Source organism: Balaenoptera musculus, chromosome 4 (genome assembly GCF_009873245.2).
Source record: "Balaenoptera musculus isolate JJ_BM4_2016_0621 chromosome 4, mBalMus1.pri.v3, whole genome shotgun sequence".
NCBI classification, from domain to species: domain Eukaryota; kingdom Metazoa; phylum Chordata; class Mammalia; order Artiodactyla; family Balaenopteridae; genus Balaenoptera; species Balaenoptera musculus.
The window spans coordinates 62,870,367-62,890,813 of record NC_045788.1 but is presented as its reverse complement, the minus strand read 5'-3'; the positions used below and the strand labels follow the sequence as shown (position 1 = coordinate 62,890,813).

At 37.2% G+C, this 20,447-nt stretch overlaps 1 protein-coding gene across 4 annotated transcripts in view; it reads right to left on the bottom strand.

The window, feature by feature from the left end:
- Positions 1-20,447, bottom strand: part of MAP3K13 (mitogen-activated protein kinase kinase kinase 13) — a 171,393-nt gene that overhangs the window by 21,812 nt on the left and 129,134 nt on the right. For all 4 annotated transcript variants that reach the window (XR_005019679.1, XM_036850216.1, XM_036850219.1 and 1 more), the window contains 5 exons: positions 17,449-17,632; positions 12,669-12,860; positions 8,844-9,002; positions 6,805-6,963; positions 6,099-6,207 (listed from right to left, as the gene is read on the bottom strand). Coding sequence is in view for 3 of the 4 variants with exons in the window: in XM_036850216.1 (XP_036706111.1) it covers positions 6,099-6,207; positions 6,805-6,963; positions 8,844-9,002; positions 12,669-12,860; positions 17,449-17,632 (803 nt within the window). In the remaining variant the exon portion in view is untranslated. The remainder of the gene's footprint in view (positions 1-6,098; positions 6,208-6,804; positions 6,964-8,843; positions 9,003-12,668; positions 12,861-17,448; positions 17,633-20,447) is intronic.

The following is a 20,447-nucleotide window of genomic DNA, read 5'->3' as shown; positions in this document are numbered from 1 at the left end:
ACATGAGGGAAGAAGGAATCCTGGTGTGATCTTGACCTATAACAAAACCATCAACATAGCAGTGGAGAGGCATTTCCCATTTGTTCCACTAATACCTGTAAAATTTTGGGCCATAATCAGCACTATTCTGTGACCTTTAACAAAATGTAACTCAACAGGGAAAGGAACAATTCATTGCATAAACAGAACAATGTGCAACTTTGGAATATGGAGAAGTCCAGAGCTTCAGTAACTGCAAAAAACAGCAGCTCCTGGTGGGTGATGGCAGTGCCTTAAGGATACAGCAGCATCCATTGGATGCCAGCTGGGGACTACAGCCTTTCAGCAGAAAACAGTACTAACCAATAAAGTAATACCCAGCAGATGCTAGGTGGAGGACTGCCGTTCCAGCCAGAGTCACTGGAAAGTAGGGCAGACATTAATATGAGGCTGTTTGAGATCCCCCCACTCGTTACTGGGGATTCCCCCAAACTGCATGTAGGGTGGAGGGAGGGAGTACGGAGTGCTTCACAAGGTACTTACGTCCTGTGTAAGCAGGTAAGGGAAAAATACAGTGACAGTTGGGTTATTGTCATGAATGGAATCCTCTTTATATCCCAGATAAGGCCTGGGAAAGGCTGTAACATCTAGAAGGTTTTTGTCTTCTCCAGTCTTTCAGTTATTCAATCAGTAGACTGAAGCTCTTGTACCCAAACCTTGCTTCTCTTCTCTCTCATAATATAAGTGTCAAAATGAAGCTGAATTAATATATCAATGGATAAATAAAATAGGATATATCCATACAGTAGAATATTATTCAGTCATAAAAAGGAATGAAGTTGTGACATATGCTGCAACATAGATAAACCTTGAAAACATGCTAAATGAAACCAACCTGACACAAAAAGACAACTATTGTATGATTCTACTTCCATGAAATATCTAGAATAGGCAAATTCATAGAGATAGAAAGTAGAACAGAGATTACCAGGGGCTGTGGGGAAGACAGAATGGGAAGTTATTGCTTAATGAGGTAATGAGAAATTTTGAAAATAGATAATGGTGACAGTTTTATAACATTGTGAATGTAATTTATGCCACTGAACTGTATATTTAAAAATGGTTAAAATGGCAAATTTTTTATATATTTTACCACAATTTTTATAAAGTAAAAAAAGAAGTTGAGCCAGCTCCAGCCTAGCTTGAGGAATAGAGAAGCAGGATGTTGAGGGGCTAAGTAGTGGGAAAACATAGATTCTGAGTCAGAAAGGTCTTAGATGTTGTCAAGTCCAAATCTTGATTGGCACGAGTCCTCTTTACTGTCTCCCCACGTAAGTGCCCAGCCTGTGCCTAAGCGCCTACTTGCTCATGATGAAATTACTCTTAAGGTAGAATAGTCTGTCCCTATAATGAGCTATCTGTCTCTTCAACTCCCAGCCCCTGAATTTCTGGGTGGTCATGGTGGCACTCAAAAGGAAACTAGAATGGTGCAAAGACAGAGGGTTGTGGAAGAGCTCAGAAGCAGGGCACGTGACGCACCTAGCAGCTGGGATCTGGGACCAGGCTAAAATGTTTTCTGAAGACTCATACCAAATGTAATTGAATACCAGAGCAATAATTACCTACTTGGAGAAATGGGTTATTGTCTAGGAATGAAGCAATAGCTTTGGCAGAATCTAATATTGTACTGAAATTGGTTGCTTTGTTCATCTGTTCTATATATGCTGCTTCCTTATACATGTGCTGTTGATGAGAAACAGATGAAGCATTTTTTCTCAGGAAGGAGTCAGCTGGGCTCTTGGCAGCACTCCTGACTGACAGTTCTGGGGGAAGGTGGCAACCAGCAGCTAGTAACCATTGATGGATGACTGATGAGGAAAGGGTTTTGTCAGCAGGCAGGAGGTGAGGCCGCAGGTATAAAAGTGCTATCGAAAAGCAAAACTATGTGCTAAAAAACTAGTTCTTGCCCATTGGGGGAGGATAAAGTCAAAACACAATTAATAGGAATTTAATTGCGGATGGAGCTCCCTAGCTGCCATCTTATCCATCTCAGGAGTTCATCAGAAAAAGTACCCAGAATCTCTACAGTGGCGTATACTCAGCAATAAAAGGAATGAACTATTGATATGTACCACAACATAGACAAATCTCAAATGCATTATGCTAAGTGAACGAAGACAGGCACAAAAGCCTACATATCATATTATTCCATTTATATGACATTCTGGAAAATACAAAACCATAGGAATAGAAGACAGATATCTTTTTAGCAAGGACTGGGGCTGGGAGGAAGGGCTGGATACAAAAGGACATGGAGAAAATTGGAATGATGAAAATGTTCTGTATCTTGTTTGTGGTGTATATATTTGCCAAAACACATCAAATTGTACAAGTAAAAAGGATGTATTTTATGTTTGTAGATTACACAGAATAATGTGACTTAAAAAAACCCTCAATCTTAAATTCCCAATTAGAGTTTGAGATGTCCTAGGTAATTTTGTTTCTAGCTTCCTATGTAACTTTTTCCTTTCTATAGTAGCAGCAAATACCAAGGACTTTAGTTATTAGATTTTTATAACATGTCTGAGATATATGGCAGACATTGTTACATCTATTTTATATGTGGGAAAATAGAGGCCCAGTGGCATCCAATTACTCATCCACATTAATGGTGTAATGGTGACCAGAATCCAGGTCCCCAGGTTCAAAGACCAGTGCTTCTCACATACATTAAATACCCATTCCTCAAATAGCAACCCATCATCTTTATAATTAGCAACCAGTAAATAACCATTTTCCCATTTCTAATAATAAAAACAAGGATAAATGGGTCTTAAAAAAAGAAAGAAAAAGTATCCAGAATGTAACACCTCCAAGGAGGCTTAATTTTTATAGCTTTGTGGGAGGTGAATAATAATAACAATCAAACAGTTCTTTACAGTTTATAATGCACTTGCATGTTTATTATCTTATTTGATCCTCACCAAAACTCCACAAGGAAGGGAAGATATGGTTATCCTCATTGTTTAGATGAATAAGCTGAGGTTTAGGGAAATTTAGTGACTTATCCAAGGTCACAGGACAGGGGTTTAGGCTCAAAATCTGTTACTTTTCCCAGTACCTCCCTCATTACTTCATAAATATTGGGTTGGCCAAAAATTTTGTTTGGGTTTTTCCGTAAGATGGGTTTTCATTCGGGAAACACCCAAACGAACTTTTTTGCCAACCCAATACTTTATTATCATCAGCCAGAGATGGTCTGAATTTCAGACCCAGAAACAAATCAGCTTGTAAATGCCCGAAAGATTCTAGGAACTAGCAAGGGTATTTTGAACTATTTAAGGAGAGGTAAAATTTTATGCTGGGAGAAAACTGTGGTAGAATTTATGAATATTAAAAGATGTCCAATGCACTGTTTTTCCTTTCCATTCCTTCTCTTCCCCTTCCTCTCCTTTTCATACTCTTGCTCTCAGAGAACCTTCTCTGAGTTTAATCTTAATGCTGCATAGATTAATAAAAGTGAATTTACACAGGTAGGGATACCAACTGTGGGGACTTAGTTGTACTACACAGTGTTTTATATATATGGTGGGTATTCAGAAAGTGTGGCACTGGCTTCAGAAGTGACATTCTGGGAGCACACAAGTAGAATCTGTTTAGAATTTGATGTCTTCCAAGTATGTACAGTTATACTCTCCGTGGCTTGTGGCTTAGTATTCTCACCAAAAATTGCTTTTCAAAATTGTGGTACGTATAGTTTTCTTGTAAAGGAAGCAACGCTGTGATTGTAACCATATCTTAAAGTCTGAAGAATTTCCTAGAGAGTACTCACTATTATTCTCTTTCATTTCACAAGAGGACTTAAGTCTTCTTCTTAACAAAAGAAAATATTTGAAAGATTTCTAATCCAGTAACCAATACCTACATGTATTTGTATAGATAGGTAATAGTTTTAATAGTTCTAAGGGAATTTACCTGAATGCATATCAAAGAACATAGGAAATGTCATGAAGTTATCCTCTTATTTTCTGTAAAATCAAACACTTCGCTTATATAATAATCCCCCAGAAACACTAAAAAACTACCGGGGCAAGCCAAACTATTCAAAGGCACAGTGTGGGGAGAGCTAAGTTTGTGGGTCATAGAGTGCTAGAACTTTAGGCAATAGAGGAAAGGTCTCTGATTTATTATTCCTTAGAAACTGCAAAAACCTTGTTCCTTAATTAAGATATTCCCCGATATCTGATGGGCGGAGTATCTCTGTTTATCAGACATCAGAGAAGCAAGTACTCCAAGCCTCTGGCTGGGCCGGGTAATAAAGCATATTGGAGGACTTGTTTAACTCCCAGGGATGATGCCCCTCCCAGTCCAGTTTGCTTTCAGTGCATACTTTCCTGGTAGGTAAACTCATCACCCATTGGTGTTGGGGGCTATTAGGAGTAGACCGAGACACTAATTGGTAATAATATTTCTTCTCTGAGAAGAAATTCTCTGAGAATGAATCTTTGAAATCATACTGGAAGTCAACGCAGAGATGGAATTCATCTTGCAAAAATTCATTTTGGGAAGTGAGAAGAAATTTCTTCTGTATGAGAAGAAATTAGGTAATACTATATTTAAAACTCTATAAGCAGGGCTTCCCTGGTGGCGCAGTGGTTGAGAATCTGCCTGCCAATGCAGGGGACAGGGGTTCGAGCCCTGGTCTGGGAAGATCCCACATGCCGCGGAGCAACTGGGCCCGTAAGCCACAATTACTGAGCCTGCGCGTCTGGAGCCTGTGCTCCGCAACAAGAGAGGCCGCGACAGTGAGAGGCCTGCGCACCGCGATGAAGAGTAGCCCCCACTTGCCACAACTAGAGAAAGCCCTCACACAGAAACGAAGACCCAACACAGCCATAAATAAAATAAATAAATTAAAAAAAAAAAAGAATCATTGAAATTAAAAAAAAAAACTCTATAAGCATAAAGCTATAATTTAAGATCATCACAATTATTTCAAAAGCCATAGTTTCATCCCATTTTACTGCTTTTGCTATTGCCTGGGTCTGGTAGGGGTAACTAAGGACCTCACGTATACTGATCCCTCACAACTCCCTATCCATGTTGACAGTGGTTAGACCACTGATCCTTATGCCATTTACAGCATTTTTATTTAATGGTCACAAATTTATCAGTAATGCACCCATGCCTTACAACATGTGATGGCAGATTCTCTTGTCAAGAGGTGAAATCTATTTCTCAGTCTGGATTAGCCCGTGACTTGCATTGGCCAATGAGACATTAGCAGCCACAATGCACACGCAGGCTGGAAAGTCACGTGTGCGCTGGGGCTTGCTCTCTTGCTGCATTTGGTACCCTGAGAAGACCATGTGAACAAGCCCAAGTTAGCCTGCTGAAGGATAAGAAGCCACGTGGAGGAGAACAGAGGTGTTCTAGCTAATAGCCAGCTAATCGCCGGACTTGTGAATGAGACCATCTGGAACCAGCCAGCCTCCCAGTCAACCTGGCAACTGACTGCAGACACGTGAGTGAGCCCAAGTCAAAGCCAAATGAAGAACCGCCCAGCATAAATTACAAACCCACAGAATCATGAGCTAAACAACAGCTTATTGTTTTAAGCCATAAGTTTTGGGACAGTAATGCAGTAAAGGCTAACAGATACATTAAATTATATTTTATTTGGTGCTACTAGGTGACACACTTAAAGTTAGCGAAAAGCCTAACAATCAACGGGCTCTCTCTGGAATTTAACTTTCCTCCTCAGTACTTTAGCTTTTCTAACTTTAAGGAAAGCAATATTTTCATGAAGGTCAGCAGTAATTCTAATTCAAATGTATGTACATACAGTTTTCATATCCTCTTTTCCTCTTTTCTCTCCAACAACTTCACCAGAACCCACTAGGAAGATGATATTTTAATACATGCTATCTTCAAATAAGAGAATAATATATGTTAAGTGCTTAAAAAACTCCAAAAATGTCATATGTGTGAGGTATCATCATTATTGTTTCACAATGAATAGAGTTATATAATGGCTATCAGAATCAGAATACCCTTACTCCTTCTCACTGAGAGTTTCCTGTCTGTTTAGCAGCACCTGGAACAGTTTCCAGACTTACCTGAGACTTGAAGTAAGTTTCTTGTGGGGTGGCAAGTACATCCGCAGATGCGATGTCTAAATGCATGAGTGTCTGCCGAAAAGAAGGTCGATTGCGAGGTTTACTCTGCCTAAAAGTTAAAAAAAAAAAAAAAATAGCTTGTGCATTTGAGAAGTTGTGTCCAGGAGGATAAAGATTTTACTCTACTTTATAAAAAATATTTTTGACTCCATGTGTGGCTATGTCTCAGGCAGTTTTGATGTACTGAAGAGCAAAAGGAAAATGTAATTATGAGATACCTCTAATGATGAACTGGAAATCTCTAGGATCTGTTTTATAATAATTATCCCTTAGGACTGGTAAAGTAATGATAGCTATCATTTACTAAGGCCTACTATTTTAAGATATCACACGAAATTCTTTATTTATAATTTTTAATTAATCATAACACAACAACTCTATGAGTAGGTGTTATCCCCATTTTACAGATGAGAAAACTGATACTTGGATGACATACCCAAAATTACACAGATAAAAAAGGGCAGAGCAAGTATTTGAATCCAAAGTTCTCAAATTCCAAGTCTCCTAGACTTTACACAAAGTAAGGTTATTCACTCCAAATACACGTTAGAGACATCCTCGCAGTTTTAAATACAGTTTAGAGAGTTTTAAATATGGTTTTGAGGAAGAAGGTAAAAGAGAATATTGGGAGAAACATATTTCTTACCATGTCTGCTTCATAAGGATTTTGAATCCATCAGGGCAAGTGGAAGGAACTGGAAGGTGTAGGCTATTGCTTCCAACACCCCAAATAATGGCTGAAGAGTCTACATCTTTGTACGGGATCTCTCCTGTCAGAAGCTCCCAGAGCACCACTCCAAAAGACCTACAGTAGCACCGGGAACAAGTATAAAAGACATTTCAGAAAGACTGACTTGTATTTTAGTTATTCATTTATTAATTTTCAACCGAATATATACCCAGTTTTAAAATTCTAATATTGCTATAGGAAAAATAGAAACAGCCAGGAAAACTCTGAAAAAGAAAATTAATGAGGGGGTAACCAACAACTATCAGATATTAAGACATACTATAAGGCTTCAATAATTAACACTGGTGATGAATAGTCAGACAGAATATTGGAATGGAATAGAAATCCAGAAATAGACCCAAAACATATAGGAACTGAGTATATGAGAGAAGTGACATCTCACACCAGTGGGGAAAATTGATTATTCAATAAATGCTGTTGGGAGAATTGGGGAAAAAATTAAATCTACACTTCATCTTACATCAAGGTAAATTCTAAATGTATCAAAGATTTAAATGTGAGAAACGAAATCATAAAAATCATCAAAGAACACATGGAAATTAAAAAAAAGAATCTTAGAATGTTGAAGTCTTTTCTAATTAAGAAATCCAGAAGCCATAACAGGAGAGATTGATAAATCAAACTGCTTAAAAGAAAATCTTGATGTAGAAAAAAACCTCCACCATAAGAAAAACAACAAAAGTGAAAAGTACCTATAATTCATATACACAAAAAGATAATCTCCTTAATATATAAAATACTCCTGTAAGTTGATAAGAATAAAAGATCAGAAAGCTTAGTAAAGGATTACAGTAGTTCACAAATAAGAAATTACAAATGGTTCATAAATATACGAAAAAATGTACAACCTTATTTATAATATTAGAAGAGGAATGCAAATTAAAACTGCACCTAAGACACTGTTTTTTTACCTATATGGTTGGCAAAAAAATCCCAAAGTTTAACACATTTTATTGCTGAGACTGAAAAAACACTCTTACATATTTCTTTTGGGAACATAAATTGGTATAATCCCAAATGAGGACACTTTGGTAATAATTACCCAAATTACAAATGATCCCACATTTCTACTTTATCTTATTTACTCTTTACTCTTATTTACTCTAAAATTACATGCAATTTTAACATATGCTATTTTTTTGGTTTTAAGTCTAAAAGTTACTAGTAGCCAATTTTAAGAATGGAAGAAAAGCAACTATAGGGAAATATACCGGTGTTTTTGTTTTTGATTTGTTTTTTTTTCTGCCAGGCCACGCAGCATGCAGGATCTTAGTTCCCTGACCAGGGATTGAACCCATGACCCCCGTAGTGGAAGCGTGGAGTCCTAACCACTGGACCACCAGGGAAGTCCCAAGGGAAATATACTATTAATAGCAGAGATTTGTAACCTCAGAGGAAAAGTTAATAAAGATTAACCCCCTCCCAAAAAAAGTATAGCCCATCAGGGCTGTTTAATAAAAGGGCAAACAGCCCCATACACCTCAAATAGGTCTAAATCATATAACTGTATCACAGCAAAGTACATCACTGATATACCCAATGATGGTCTGAGTCACCAAGAATAGGTAAACTTTGTTTAACATATTTTATTCAAGAAGGTGAAAATTATATAGTATATTTCAGAAAGACTTTTATACTAAATGGCTATATGAAGTGAACTTTTAGTTTTCCAGAAAGTTCAGCATATTCTCTGGGAGTCCCCCAAACTGATGACTTACTGAATGGATATTCACCCTAATTCCTTCTCCCCCAATCCTTCTTACCAGGTGTGATGATCATGCTGGGTAGTACCTCAGATTATATGAGACTGAAATCAACCAGAAGTGAGTAATACTAAAGAATATTTTGGGAAAGTAGACGTGTTGAAAGAGGAAAGCGCTAACAGGGTGAAAGTGGGAACAGGCTTTCTGGTTGGCACAGATGGCACCACTCACCATATATCGACTTTTTCAGAGACAGGTTCATTCCGTATCACCTCTGGCGCCATCCATGCTACTGTGCCAGCGAAGGACATCTTGGTACTTTTATCACTAAGTTCCTTAGATGTACCAAAATCTGAAATTTTTACTGCATCTGTGTGAGTCACTAAAACACTTTAAAAAGAAATAAAGAACACATCCAGATCGTTAGTATTAATGAAAATCACGACTAACTGGCAACTGAAGATTTTGTTTGCTGCCTCCTACCTTGCAGAATTCAGCTCTCGAGTTCCAGTACTACTGGGGCATTAGCTACACACCACAAACAGCATCATTCATACTTGTGAGGTAGCATAGCATAGTGGGCTTTCTACATCTGGTTTTATCCTGCCTCCACCACTGCTAACTGTGTGACCTTTGCCAATTACTTAATTCTTCTAAGCCAGTTTTCTCATCTGTAAGATGGAGACAATTCAGGTCACAGTATCTTATCCACAATTCAAAAATCTCCAAAAATTCTTTATAAATATTTTTTCATATATATAAAGCAAACTCAATTTATCCCACTTTATGCGACTGTCAAAGGTTTTGCTGCAGAGTTATGAATGTGGCTGATCATAGGATGTGGCCCCGGACATCGCTGGGGGTGTAAGGTAATGCCCTATGTTACATTTCTGAAATCATCTGACTCCAAGAGCTTTGGATAAGGGATTATGGGTCTGTAATAATGGTCTCATAGAATTTTCATTTGAACTAAATGAGGTAATATATGTAAAGCACCCATCTCAGTAAACATTGGCTTTCATCCTTGCTGGTCTCAGACAACTCAACAGGAAAAACACTTCTTTTAAAACACTGTTTAAATTATGGCCAACTAAAATCATGCATGGGACCATGACACAAGGGATTCATTATTATAAAAGGCTAATAAGTATGCTGGGATTCCATTAATGTTGATAAGGAAAAGCAGGAATAAATTTAAGCTTAGGTAGATTCCACACAGTCATGTTATACTTGTTACAGTAGTGATCTGGGTTGTGACTTGGGGCAAACTGCTTTTGCTAGCCTTAAAGTGAATAAAATCTAGTGCCAGTCAAATCCAGAGAATTAGCATCCACACACACTAGACTGAATTCACTTGAAATAACCTGTTTAGAACTTCAGAATGTTAATGAGTTAGGGCTTCAGAGGCTTAATGATATAGAGACTTAATTTTAACAAGAAGTCTTCATACTCAAACAGTATCAGAATCGAGGCAGCTAGAAAACAGAAAACTTCTCAATCTATCTCCTTCCTCCTCTATGTGAACCAGAAACTTGACATTTGCCCCCCTCCCCGCCAATGTCAGATGGCTCTCTACCAAACAGTTCATTGCTTATGATTGCTTTAGAATACCTTCATCCATATCTTAACCCTGGTTTTGTATGTGACATATAAAATTTACATAATTTAGGAATTTTGATTTAATCATGTTAGTCTTGGTGAAAATGCATAAGGATTAAAATATCATGGGATATCTGAGATAACTGGAGAATTGATGGTATCATATATGCTGAAAATAAAAAAAGGTGATAAGTACCTAGTAAGAAAAACACTAGAAGCTTCCTCTTCTGCCTCTTTTGTTCTGCTCATTATGGGACCTGTTAGTATGACAAGAGGGAATAGACATGGGAGGAGACTAGAGAAGATACAACGTTGGGACTTTTGTGAAGTCTTCTGAGACAAAGTTGGGGTCACACAGCCTAAAGATTTAATGTAGGTAATGAAATCTCTCTTTACAGCAGATTGACCTTTGTCTTCTCAATGTCAGCTTGGAACCCAAAGAGGCCAAGGCTGCTGGAGGTTCGGGATGGTACTGATAGCAGAGGGAAAGACTTACTGGGTAACAAACTTATTGCTCTAATTTTAATTTTTTTATTTTATTTTTAAAAAAGATGTATTTTATTATTTATTTTATTAATTTATTTTAGGCTGCATCAGGTCTTAGTTGCAGCACTTGGATCTTCATTGAGGCATGTGGGATCTTCCGTTGCGGCGCGTGGGCTTCTCTCTAGTTGTGGAGTCTGGATTTTCTCTCTCTAGCTGTGGCGCACAGGCTCCAGGGCATGTGGGCTCTAGTTTGTGGCACGCAGGCTCTCTAGTTGAGGTGCACGAGCTCAGTAGTTGTGGAGCGCGGGCTTAGTTGCCCTGTGGCGTGTGGGATCTTAGTTCCCTGACCAGGGATCGAACCCGCGTCCCTTGCATTGTAAGGCGGATTCTTTACCACTGGACCACCAAGGAAGTGCCTGCTCTAATTTTTAAATGACAAGAGGTAAAGAGAGTAGCATGTGATTTACATATCCTAAAATTTCCTGAATTCTTCCTCTAAAATTAATTCTTTTTTTTTTTTTGGCCACTCTGCCTGGCTTGCAGGATCTTAGCTCCCTGACCAGGGATTGAACCTGGGCAGCCACTGGACTGCCAGGGAATTTCCTAAAATTAATTCTTAAGGAGAACAAGGTGGTTAAGAAGGAGGCCATTCAAAGAAGTCTTCAGCAAGTATTTTGTGTACCCCATGTGTATGCAGTGGATGACAAAAGCAACAGATTGTGTGAAAAATGTGAACAGAAGGAATGAACACTATAATAAAGTTTATTTGCAAGTAAAGCAAGGAGAAGGTTGTTCAGTGAGCTAACGACTATAATAAACATTGTTGAGAACTATGGTGATAAATAGGATCTGCTTTGAAGTTGATAATCAAGGACAGATTTGTATCTTCCATGGAGAAGAGGCAGGGTTAATTGTGAATCCCTCATCTTCACATGATGAGGGAGAATGCAGTGGTCTGTGGTCTAAGTTCTGGGTTCAGGTCCTAGCTCCATGACTTTGGGCTCTGAGTTCTAGATTTTCTTACATAAAATGATAGCATGATATTTGTTACATCTATTCCATACATTTTTGCTAAGATCAAAGCAGATATGATCATGGATATTTTAAAATGTTATAAACCATGAAAGTACTATGCAAATATGTTTTTGGAAAAAGATTAATTCTTCTCTGCTTCTCTAAACAAAAATGTGGTGGGAAATAATGAAAATAATGTTTAAAAATAGGAGCTACACTGAAATATACCATTTAATCAATTCCTTTCCTTCCTTCATGCATTTTGGGGAACTGAATAAACATTCCTCTTGAAGTGGTTATTGGTAGCCGAAGAAACACTTTGAAAACAGGTTACTAGGAACAGCTCTGCTTCTCTTAAATAACCAATTTATATTATTTAATGGACACTGTGAACCTCATTACTACTTGTTTCCTTCTTTGCTTAGACTCTAGGAAGCTCAAAGCCAAATCCATAAGCCACCTCTAACAACTGTACAGAATCTTATGGCATACATTTTGTGAACAAGATTTAGTTAATGTTTTTATTTTCTCTTTGCCTCTGTTTCTTATCCATTTTTATCCTGTTGTATATATTTCTGAAACTCAGTTTTTAAAAAATTGGTTTTCTGGGGGGAACACACTAGGAAAACAACAAGTCAAGCCTTCCAGTGGGAAAGTCTGGCATTAATTATCTGAGATGATGGAAAGTGAATACTTTAGTTAATAATATATTTTGTTTCATAGTTGTACAATTAAAAGGCAACAAAAAGGGAAAACTACTGTCAGGTGCCTGGACATATCTGCCATATAGGTAAGTAGGTTAACAGTAATCCCCCAAACATGCAAATAGAGTTATCCACTGTGCTAATTTAAACTGAACTGAAAATATGATGTCCAAAAGCTTCAACTATGGTTGATAAAATTCCATATTTCAAAACAATAAAACAAAATGGCTGAAAAATTAGCTCCAGAACTCACTTAGGTGATTTGAGATCACGATGAATAATTTTATGGAGGTGTAAATAATTCATTCCACTTGCAATTCCTGTGGACCAATCTACTAGCAATCGAGGTGTGATCTTCCTGCCAGCTCGCAAAACCTCATAAAGTTGTCCATGGGCACAGTATTCCATGATGATACAGTAACATGGGGCCTGAGTACAAACACCCCTTTCAAGAAAACACAGACATGTACATGAGTACACACATACATATAAACATATATGTATACATATTTATATTTTAAGAATATTTAATAAATTTAATAATTAAGACCAGTTCTCTGTCCAAATTATTTAAAAAATGCATATAATCTTTCCTGATTCTTAAATTACCATTTAAGTCCCTCTAGTCTACATGTTTCTTTGTTATGCACATAGACAATTTTAGTTTGTTTTGTTCACTTTAGATATCTATATGCTATGCTATATCGGTGCTTTTTCTGTGGGACCATTCCATTTTAGGACAAAGAGCACCTTTCCCTGAGACTTGTGTAGGCTGGATATTTTAGACTGTTAAGAATAATTTAAATATCTTCCTTTAAAAATTAAATGTAAAGTTTTATATATAGTGTACAGAGAGAATTCAAATAAAATATTGCTATTTTTACTATTTGTTGAATTTCAAATTACTCAAATTTAAGATAACTAGACTGAGGACCAAAAGAATCAATTTTCTATGTTATAGAGTAGCTGAAAAACATTTCTGTTTAGAACAAAAATAATGTTACACAATGTATTATACACCTATGCAGCCTCTATTTTCATCAATTCCTACATCTTCTATGAAGGCTTTCCTGATTATTCCAGTCTAAAAAAAAAATCTTTCTCTTCTCTAATTTCCTATGCTACATATTTGTTTTTTATATGCAATTTTTCTCTGCCTGTACAGATTATCGGTTCCTTAAAGGAAATGGTCTTCAAGTTCTTTTCTTTCTACCACATAGCTTAGAAGTTCACAGCAAGTCCTTGACAAGTATTTTTTAACTTCACCTGAACGTTCTTTGCTGATAAAGCCTTTGCACAAACAAGTACAGAGGCAAGGGGTAGGAGGAAGGGTACTAACATGAAAGAACATCCTCTATTTGTCAGGCATGTTTACATGTTAGTTAATTGTCTTATTTAATCTGCCCCAAACCATTGTACGATAGATACTATCTTTTCCATTTCTACAGGTAAAGCTCAGCGAGGAAAACTGACTTGTCCTAGATCATACAACTAATACATGACAGAGCTGGGATTCGAATCCAGTCTGTCTACTTCAAAGCCCATGCTCTTTCCACTTACTACGCTACACTGCCTCCCTTCCAGCTTTTAAAAGTTTGTATAAACAAGCATATTGGGGATTCCTATATTAATACTGTTATCCTATAAAAGTGGGAAAATCATATTAGCTCTACTTCACAGTTTTGTTCTGAGAATCAGAAAAGAGAAGAAAAATTACCATGAGCAATTCTCTGTGTCTTATTTCTTAATGATACGTATGCTTTCCTCCAAAAGAATATCATTATTCCACCTACAAGACTCCCAGCTAAAGTCCTCAGCCAGCTACCAATTCATGTCCTATCTCTTAGGCTGCCGTAAGTGCTGAAAGAATTTAGAGGTTGTGGCTTGTGATCATGTGAAAGTCTTATAACAATGGCAGATTATGAATAAGTATAATTAGTTTTTATTTTCCCTGCCCTGATGTACCTGTCAAATGCCACAAAGCTATTTCTATTACTCTCCTATCATTTTCTAAGCTCCCCAGAATTCTCATCTTGATTTTTAAAGAAAAAATTTTTTTAAGTTTCTGTTACTTGACTTTCAGGAAACCTCAGTGGAGCGCAAGTATACAGCAACAGACAATTTAATTTTTACTACAGAGAAATAATGAATAAGGGCAGAAATAATGTAATGTGCTTAAGAATATCAAAACAAATATTTGTTTGAAACTACTCAGCATCTTACTCAAGAATGTTTTAACTTGTCAGACAAACATTGACATAAAGGGCCTAACAGCGATATGTTATACACTTTTCATCTTTCTTGACTGACAAATGAGAAGCAATCATTCCATCAGCCCTGTACTATGACAAGACATCTTAGTAGCTATAAATAACACCTCTATAATCACTTCTAATTGCTACCTTTTCTTCCCTTTGGCACTCAATTCCATTAGGAACAGGCAGGTTGGGTTTTCTTAAAAGATTGCTTAAAAATTGGAAGAAAAAGAGAATATAGTATTCCTTTCTTGCACTTCCCTTCTGTACATGGTTCTTACTAACTTCAAAAGAAGCTGAAAGCACAGAAATCAGTATCCAGAGAGATGTACTAAAAATCTAATCATGCCCTCATATCTTCCAGACGGTTCTGAATGATTCATTGGCCAAGCAACACATGGCACAGATGGCTGCAAACATAACACTGCACAATGCCTCAAGAGCATGGTGTAATGGGCCAGGGACACAGTCTCACTATTGTTTTCCATGTAGAGGTAAAGACAATTCAAGCATCTTCAGCCCAAAGAGTTGGACACCAACAGAGCAATACTTATCCATAATGCTGAAAACTGTATATGCAGGTAGGAGGGTCAGAGGGTAAAGCGGGGAAAAGACTCAGAGGAAAAAGGAAGAAACAAAAGAAAGGAAGGAAAAATCAAGCTTCTTGCACTCATCCTCTGAGGACACATTTCTACCTTCAGTAACCCACGACATCCTGCTAGAAAGCCCTCTTACCTGAGACTCATAGCCTAGTTCACTTCGGGAGGCCAAAAAGCCATGCTCATCTATAGAAGATTCAGCGTCTCAAACCTAGCATACCAGTGATTTAAGCTTAAAGTTTAGTTAAATAAAAGGCTCTTCCTTCCATTTACGAGGGTAACCATACTGTAATGATGATCCGCTCAGTGAAGTAAAATGAATGAAAGAAGTGAGCCTCTGACAGACTTGTCTGCTTAAAAATAATCCTCCTATTGCCTTGAGAAACTTATCATCTTGGGAAGGATTGTAATTGGTCTCGATAGCATTTTGTTTTAGTTTCACATCCTCCTGGCCCTCCTAGGGCAACCAATAATAGAATCACTACAGCAACTGAAGTTCTCTCCCATGTCCTCTGCAGGGATGTTCCTTCCACAAGGAAATGAATCCAAGGACTTCACTTAGTATCCCAGTTGAATGCTTCTCTTCTTTTCATACTTCTTTCCCTTTCCGTAAGGGGTCTTGTTTGGGAATCAAAACTCAACCTCAATACACATTTAAACCCATTCTACAAAACTTGTACCCATGATTTCTATTCCTTACTTTGGGGATATATTTCCAATTAGAAATCATTGCATGACATGTTTAGCTTTATAATCAGAGTTTTAGTGAGGAAAGGATTCCTCTTGGGGGCTGGAGGAAGCCCCTCCTAGGTTAGGAGAGGGGAATTTGTAAGTTATTCTACTTTTAGCTATAGGCTTATTGGTCATACTATTTTCCAGAATTGAAATATAAATAAATTCAATATGTATTATATAAAAATATACCAAGAAGCTCTAATTTCTAATCTTTCTTCCTTCCTAAAGGCTTTCTTTCCTGTTCTTCACCTTTCTTCCTCTTAAGCCACTCATTATTCATTTGTTCAAGCCTAGGGCAAAATTTCAAGGCTGGTAAGAGAAGGAACTCGAGGGAAAAGTACAGGCAGAAGAGATTATACATATTCAGAGCTCAGAACTGCCAAGTTTGGTGCCTTCTACAAATTTACCTCTGAATCTTTCCATTTTTCTAGGGATCCCTGTCAATATTATGAAAATAAGGGACTAAACTAGAAAGATACGTTCACATACTCTTGAAAACAACCACTTTGTGAAATAAATATAGCATTTAACTTACTATCATCACTAATTCTACTATTATTAGACTTAGAAAGCTGAGTGTTTGGCATTCCTTGAAAACGGATCTGGCAAAACCTGAGGCAGGGAGAAATACTCTGAAGGTACCTGCTATTACAAGTTAATATTTAAGAACGGACACTAATGGAAACTAGTAAGAAAATACATCTCTATTTACAAGGAACTAATTGTTCTCTGATCACTTCAGATGTTAGCTTTGTTTTTTTCTTAACTGAATTTTAGGATGTTCAGGTTATCTTGAAGTAGCCTCTGTTATCCTACTGATAATGACACTGATTCAGCAGATCTGACTGCTTGGCAGGAATCCATTTTCTCCCTCTCTGTCCCACATACATCCCTTCCAAGAAGTGTGTGCTCTGGCAAAAAGAACTATTAGACTGTAAAATCCTTAAAGACATGATTCTAATGTAATAGTTCTTTGGTACCCTCCCAAAGCATCTAGCACAGTGCTAAGTCTGTAGAGTGTTCTTTTTTTTTTTTTTTTTTTTTTTTAAAGATTTATTTATTTAATTGATTGATTGGTTGCTATGTTGGGTTTTCGTTTCTGTGCTAGGGCTTTCTCTAGTTGCGGCAAGCGGGGGCCACCCCTCACCGCGGTGCGCGGGCCTCTCACTATCGCGGCCTCTCTAGTTGCGGAGCACAGGCTCCAGACGCGCAGGCCCAGCAGCCGTGGCTCACGGGCCCAGTCGCTCCGCGGCATGTGGGATCCTCCCAGACCAGGGTTCGAACCCGTGTCCCCCGCATCCGCAGGCAGACTCTCAACCACTGCGCCACCAGGGAAGCCCTGTAGAGTGTTCTTAACATGTCTTTCAAAGCAGGAACTTAAATGTATATACTGGGGGAAAGAAAATCTCTCTATTTCTTTTAAAAAAAAAAAGCCTTGACCTACTTGAAAGCGATGATGTTAGGGTGCTTCAACTTCCTCAGGTGCTTGATATCCGTCTCATTCTGTTCTCTCACTTTCTTGATGGCCACCTCCTCCGCTCGGAACTTGCCCAGGAAGACAGCTCCCTGGGCTCCACTGCCCAGCCACTGCAGCTCTGAGATCTCCTCAAAGGGCACTTCCCAGGTATCTAGGCACACAGGTGAGAAACAAGCTTAAAGGGATCTCAATGGCCCCTTGTAGAATGCTCAGGGGCCATTCTACAAGGCCAGTCTGAAGGGACCAGCTTCACCATCACCCAAAATGACCTCTATCCTTTGCCTCTCACCCGGTAAACTCTCCAAAAGATATAACCTTTCTATGGGTCTTGATACCATAGATAAGATATTCACATGTGTTAGTCTGTATCAATTTTTAACCAGTGGAATTCAGCAGATCAGAGATCTCCTCCAATATAATCACCTCTGAACAAAACACATCCTGACACTCCCACAGCCCCACCTCCTCACTGGAAGCTTGCATGTTCAGTCAATTCACCTATCTGTCTCTACATCACCATCCCTACCCCATCACCCATTATAAGTGTTGCTTTATTCCTCTTTGAATTTCTAGTGCAGGCTCTCAATTAATCCTTGCTGAATGAATTTTCAGTGATACTCTCTTAAAGATCTAATGATGTATAATAATTAAATTAGTATTTACCTTTTATTTAGTACTTACTATACGCCAGACACTAGCATAGTGCTTTAGATCTGTCATGTGTTTAATTCTTACAACAATCCTATAAGTCTGGCCTTATTATGGTTATTTAAAAATGAGAAAACTAAGCCATAGGGTAACCATGCCTTAAGTAACTTAATCAAGGTCACATAATTGGTAAGTGGCAAAACAGGGCCCAGGACTCCAGAACTGGCTTGAGTCCAGGGACTGTGTTTTCTCTACTATACCACATTACCTCTCATGAAGTATTTGAGAGAGAGGGCCATTAGTCATGATATATTTATTCATATAGATGCAGTATTTTCAAGTTTCTGTTTTTCTTAAAGTTTAATTTCTTTTTGCACCAAAAATGTAACAGGGGTCATTTCTAAGTGGTGGCATTATTGATTATTCATGTTATGTCATTTATCCTTTTTTGTATTAAAAATTTTAAACCATAAGCCTATATTACTTTTATTTTTATTTTTAATTGAAGTATAGTTGATTTACAATATTGTGTTAGTTTCAGCCTATATTACATTTAAAATGAATAAAATGCTATTTAAAATAGATCAAAGATTCAATCAATATGTGCTTTAATCTCATGCAACTTAAAAAGAAGACTATAATCCATTGATTATCCTGTTTGCCAGTGCATTATCACTGCACTGGTCAGAAGTGAACATCAAAGAGCTAAGAGCCCCACGGAGTGAGGAGAAGATGATGACAATGCTAAAGGTTATGAGAGATTCTTGTCAGATCACCAATCACTTAAACGCCACTGTTTGCAGAACACTGAACAAAGTAGTGTTGAATCAGCTTTGAAGATATTCTGGTCTTGAAAGCAAATCAACTCACTACTATGTCAATGAAGCAAGAGCAGAAAGAGTAGAAGGGAACTACATTTCCCTCTTTTCTAATTTTCTTTAACAGAAAAGAAATTCCGTAGATGCTTAATAAAATGTGGTTTCTCATTACAAAGGTTAAAACATGACCTTCAAAATATAAATGCATAGAGCAGAAAAAATTATAGTGAGGGTGATTAATAGCATGGGCACTTGTCCCATTCTTCTGGTATGAGCAGTATTAAAGGTTTCTGCTCTACTGAAATTGAATAGATGCTATACAAAAACAAATCTCTCTACAATACAAATAGCTCACAAATATGAAATCACCAAAGAAACAAATTTGGGTGGAAACAGTAAGTTACAGACGACTGCTTTTAGTATCTTTACAGCGTCTAATGACTTTCATCCCTATAGGCTTATTCATGTGGCACACATAGGACACAGGTATTGATGGCATACTTAGTTTTACTCATTAGGGGTCCAGTGAAGAACTAAACACAGTGTCATTTTGACCATTCTGGGGGCTGAATAAAGTACTAGCACTGGATTCTGAGCAAGAACATAACTGGGCAATATTTCTCCAAATAACTCTATAAAAGCCCAAGTTACCCTAATTTTTAATACATAATTACTAAAATTATTCTTTAGCTGTCTTTTTTTCCTATTTACGCAATCTTTATTTACTGTTAAGTACTAGAAAACATTAGAAAATACTAGAAAAAGCAGAAAAGCACATATTTTATCTGAAATCCCAGCACATATTCAGTTTTCATCTTCTCTTTTAGTCTTTGTTTATATGTATACAGCTATGTCAGAGTTGTATGTATGTATAATTTTTTCTACTTTTTTCATATATTATGTATTCCCCATGTATTTACAGTCTTTATTATAAGCTTAATAGTTACTTACTGTACCCTCTTACCTTTTTTTGTACTTGTGTTTCCATTGTTTTGTTTGCTAAGTTAAATTTGATACTTTTTTCTTTCTTTATATTACTTCCTCACGTTCAATCCTGAGATTAAAGAGTATAGTTTCCTGGTTCTTGGTATACATTCCAAGTTGCTATCCAAAAGGATTTTTCTAGTTTTTGCTGACAATAGCAAAGTATGAGCAAGTCTCTTTTACTACAACTTTGCCAGCAATGAATGTTGCCGATTATTTTTTGGTGCTAATTCAATTAGGTATAAAATAGTGTTTTATAAGTTTGCACTACTTTAATTGCCAGTGATATAGGATATTTTCTCCACATTTGTTTAACACATCTTCTTTGTATGAATTATCAAATTTATCCCTTGTCCATTTATTTATTAGGGTCTTGCAGTTCTCATAAGCTCAAAGGAGCTTTCTATTTCTTTGATACATACGAAGAGGCTTTTTACAAAAGCATTTTTCTTTTAATTTTATTATGTTTTGAACAAAATATTTTTATAGTTGCTTCTCATTTCCTTTGCAATTTCT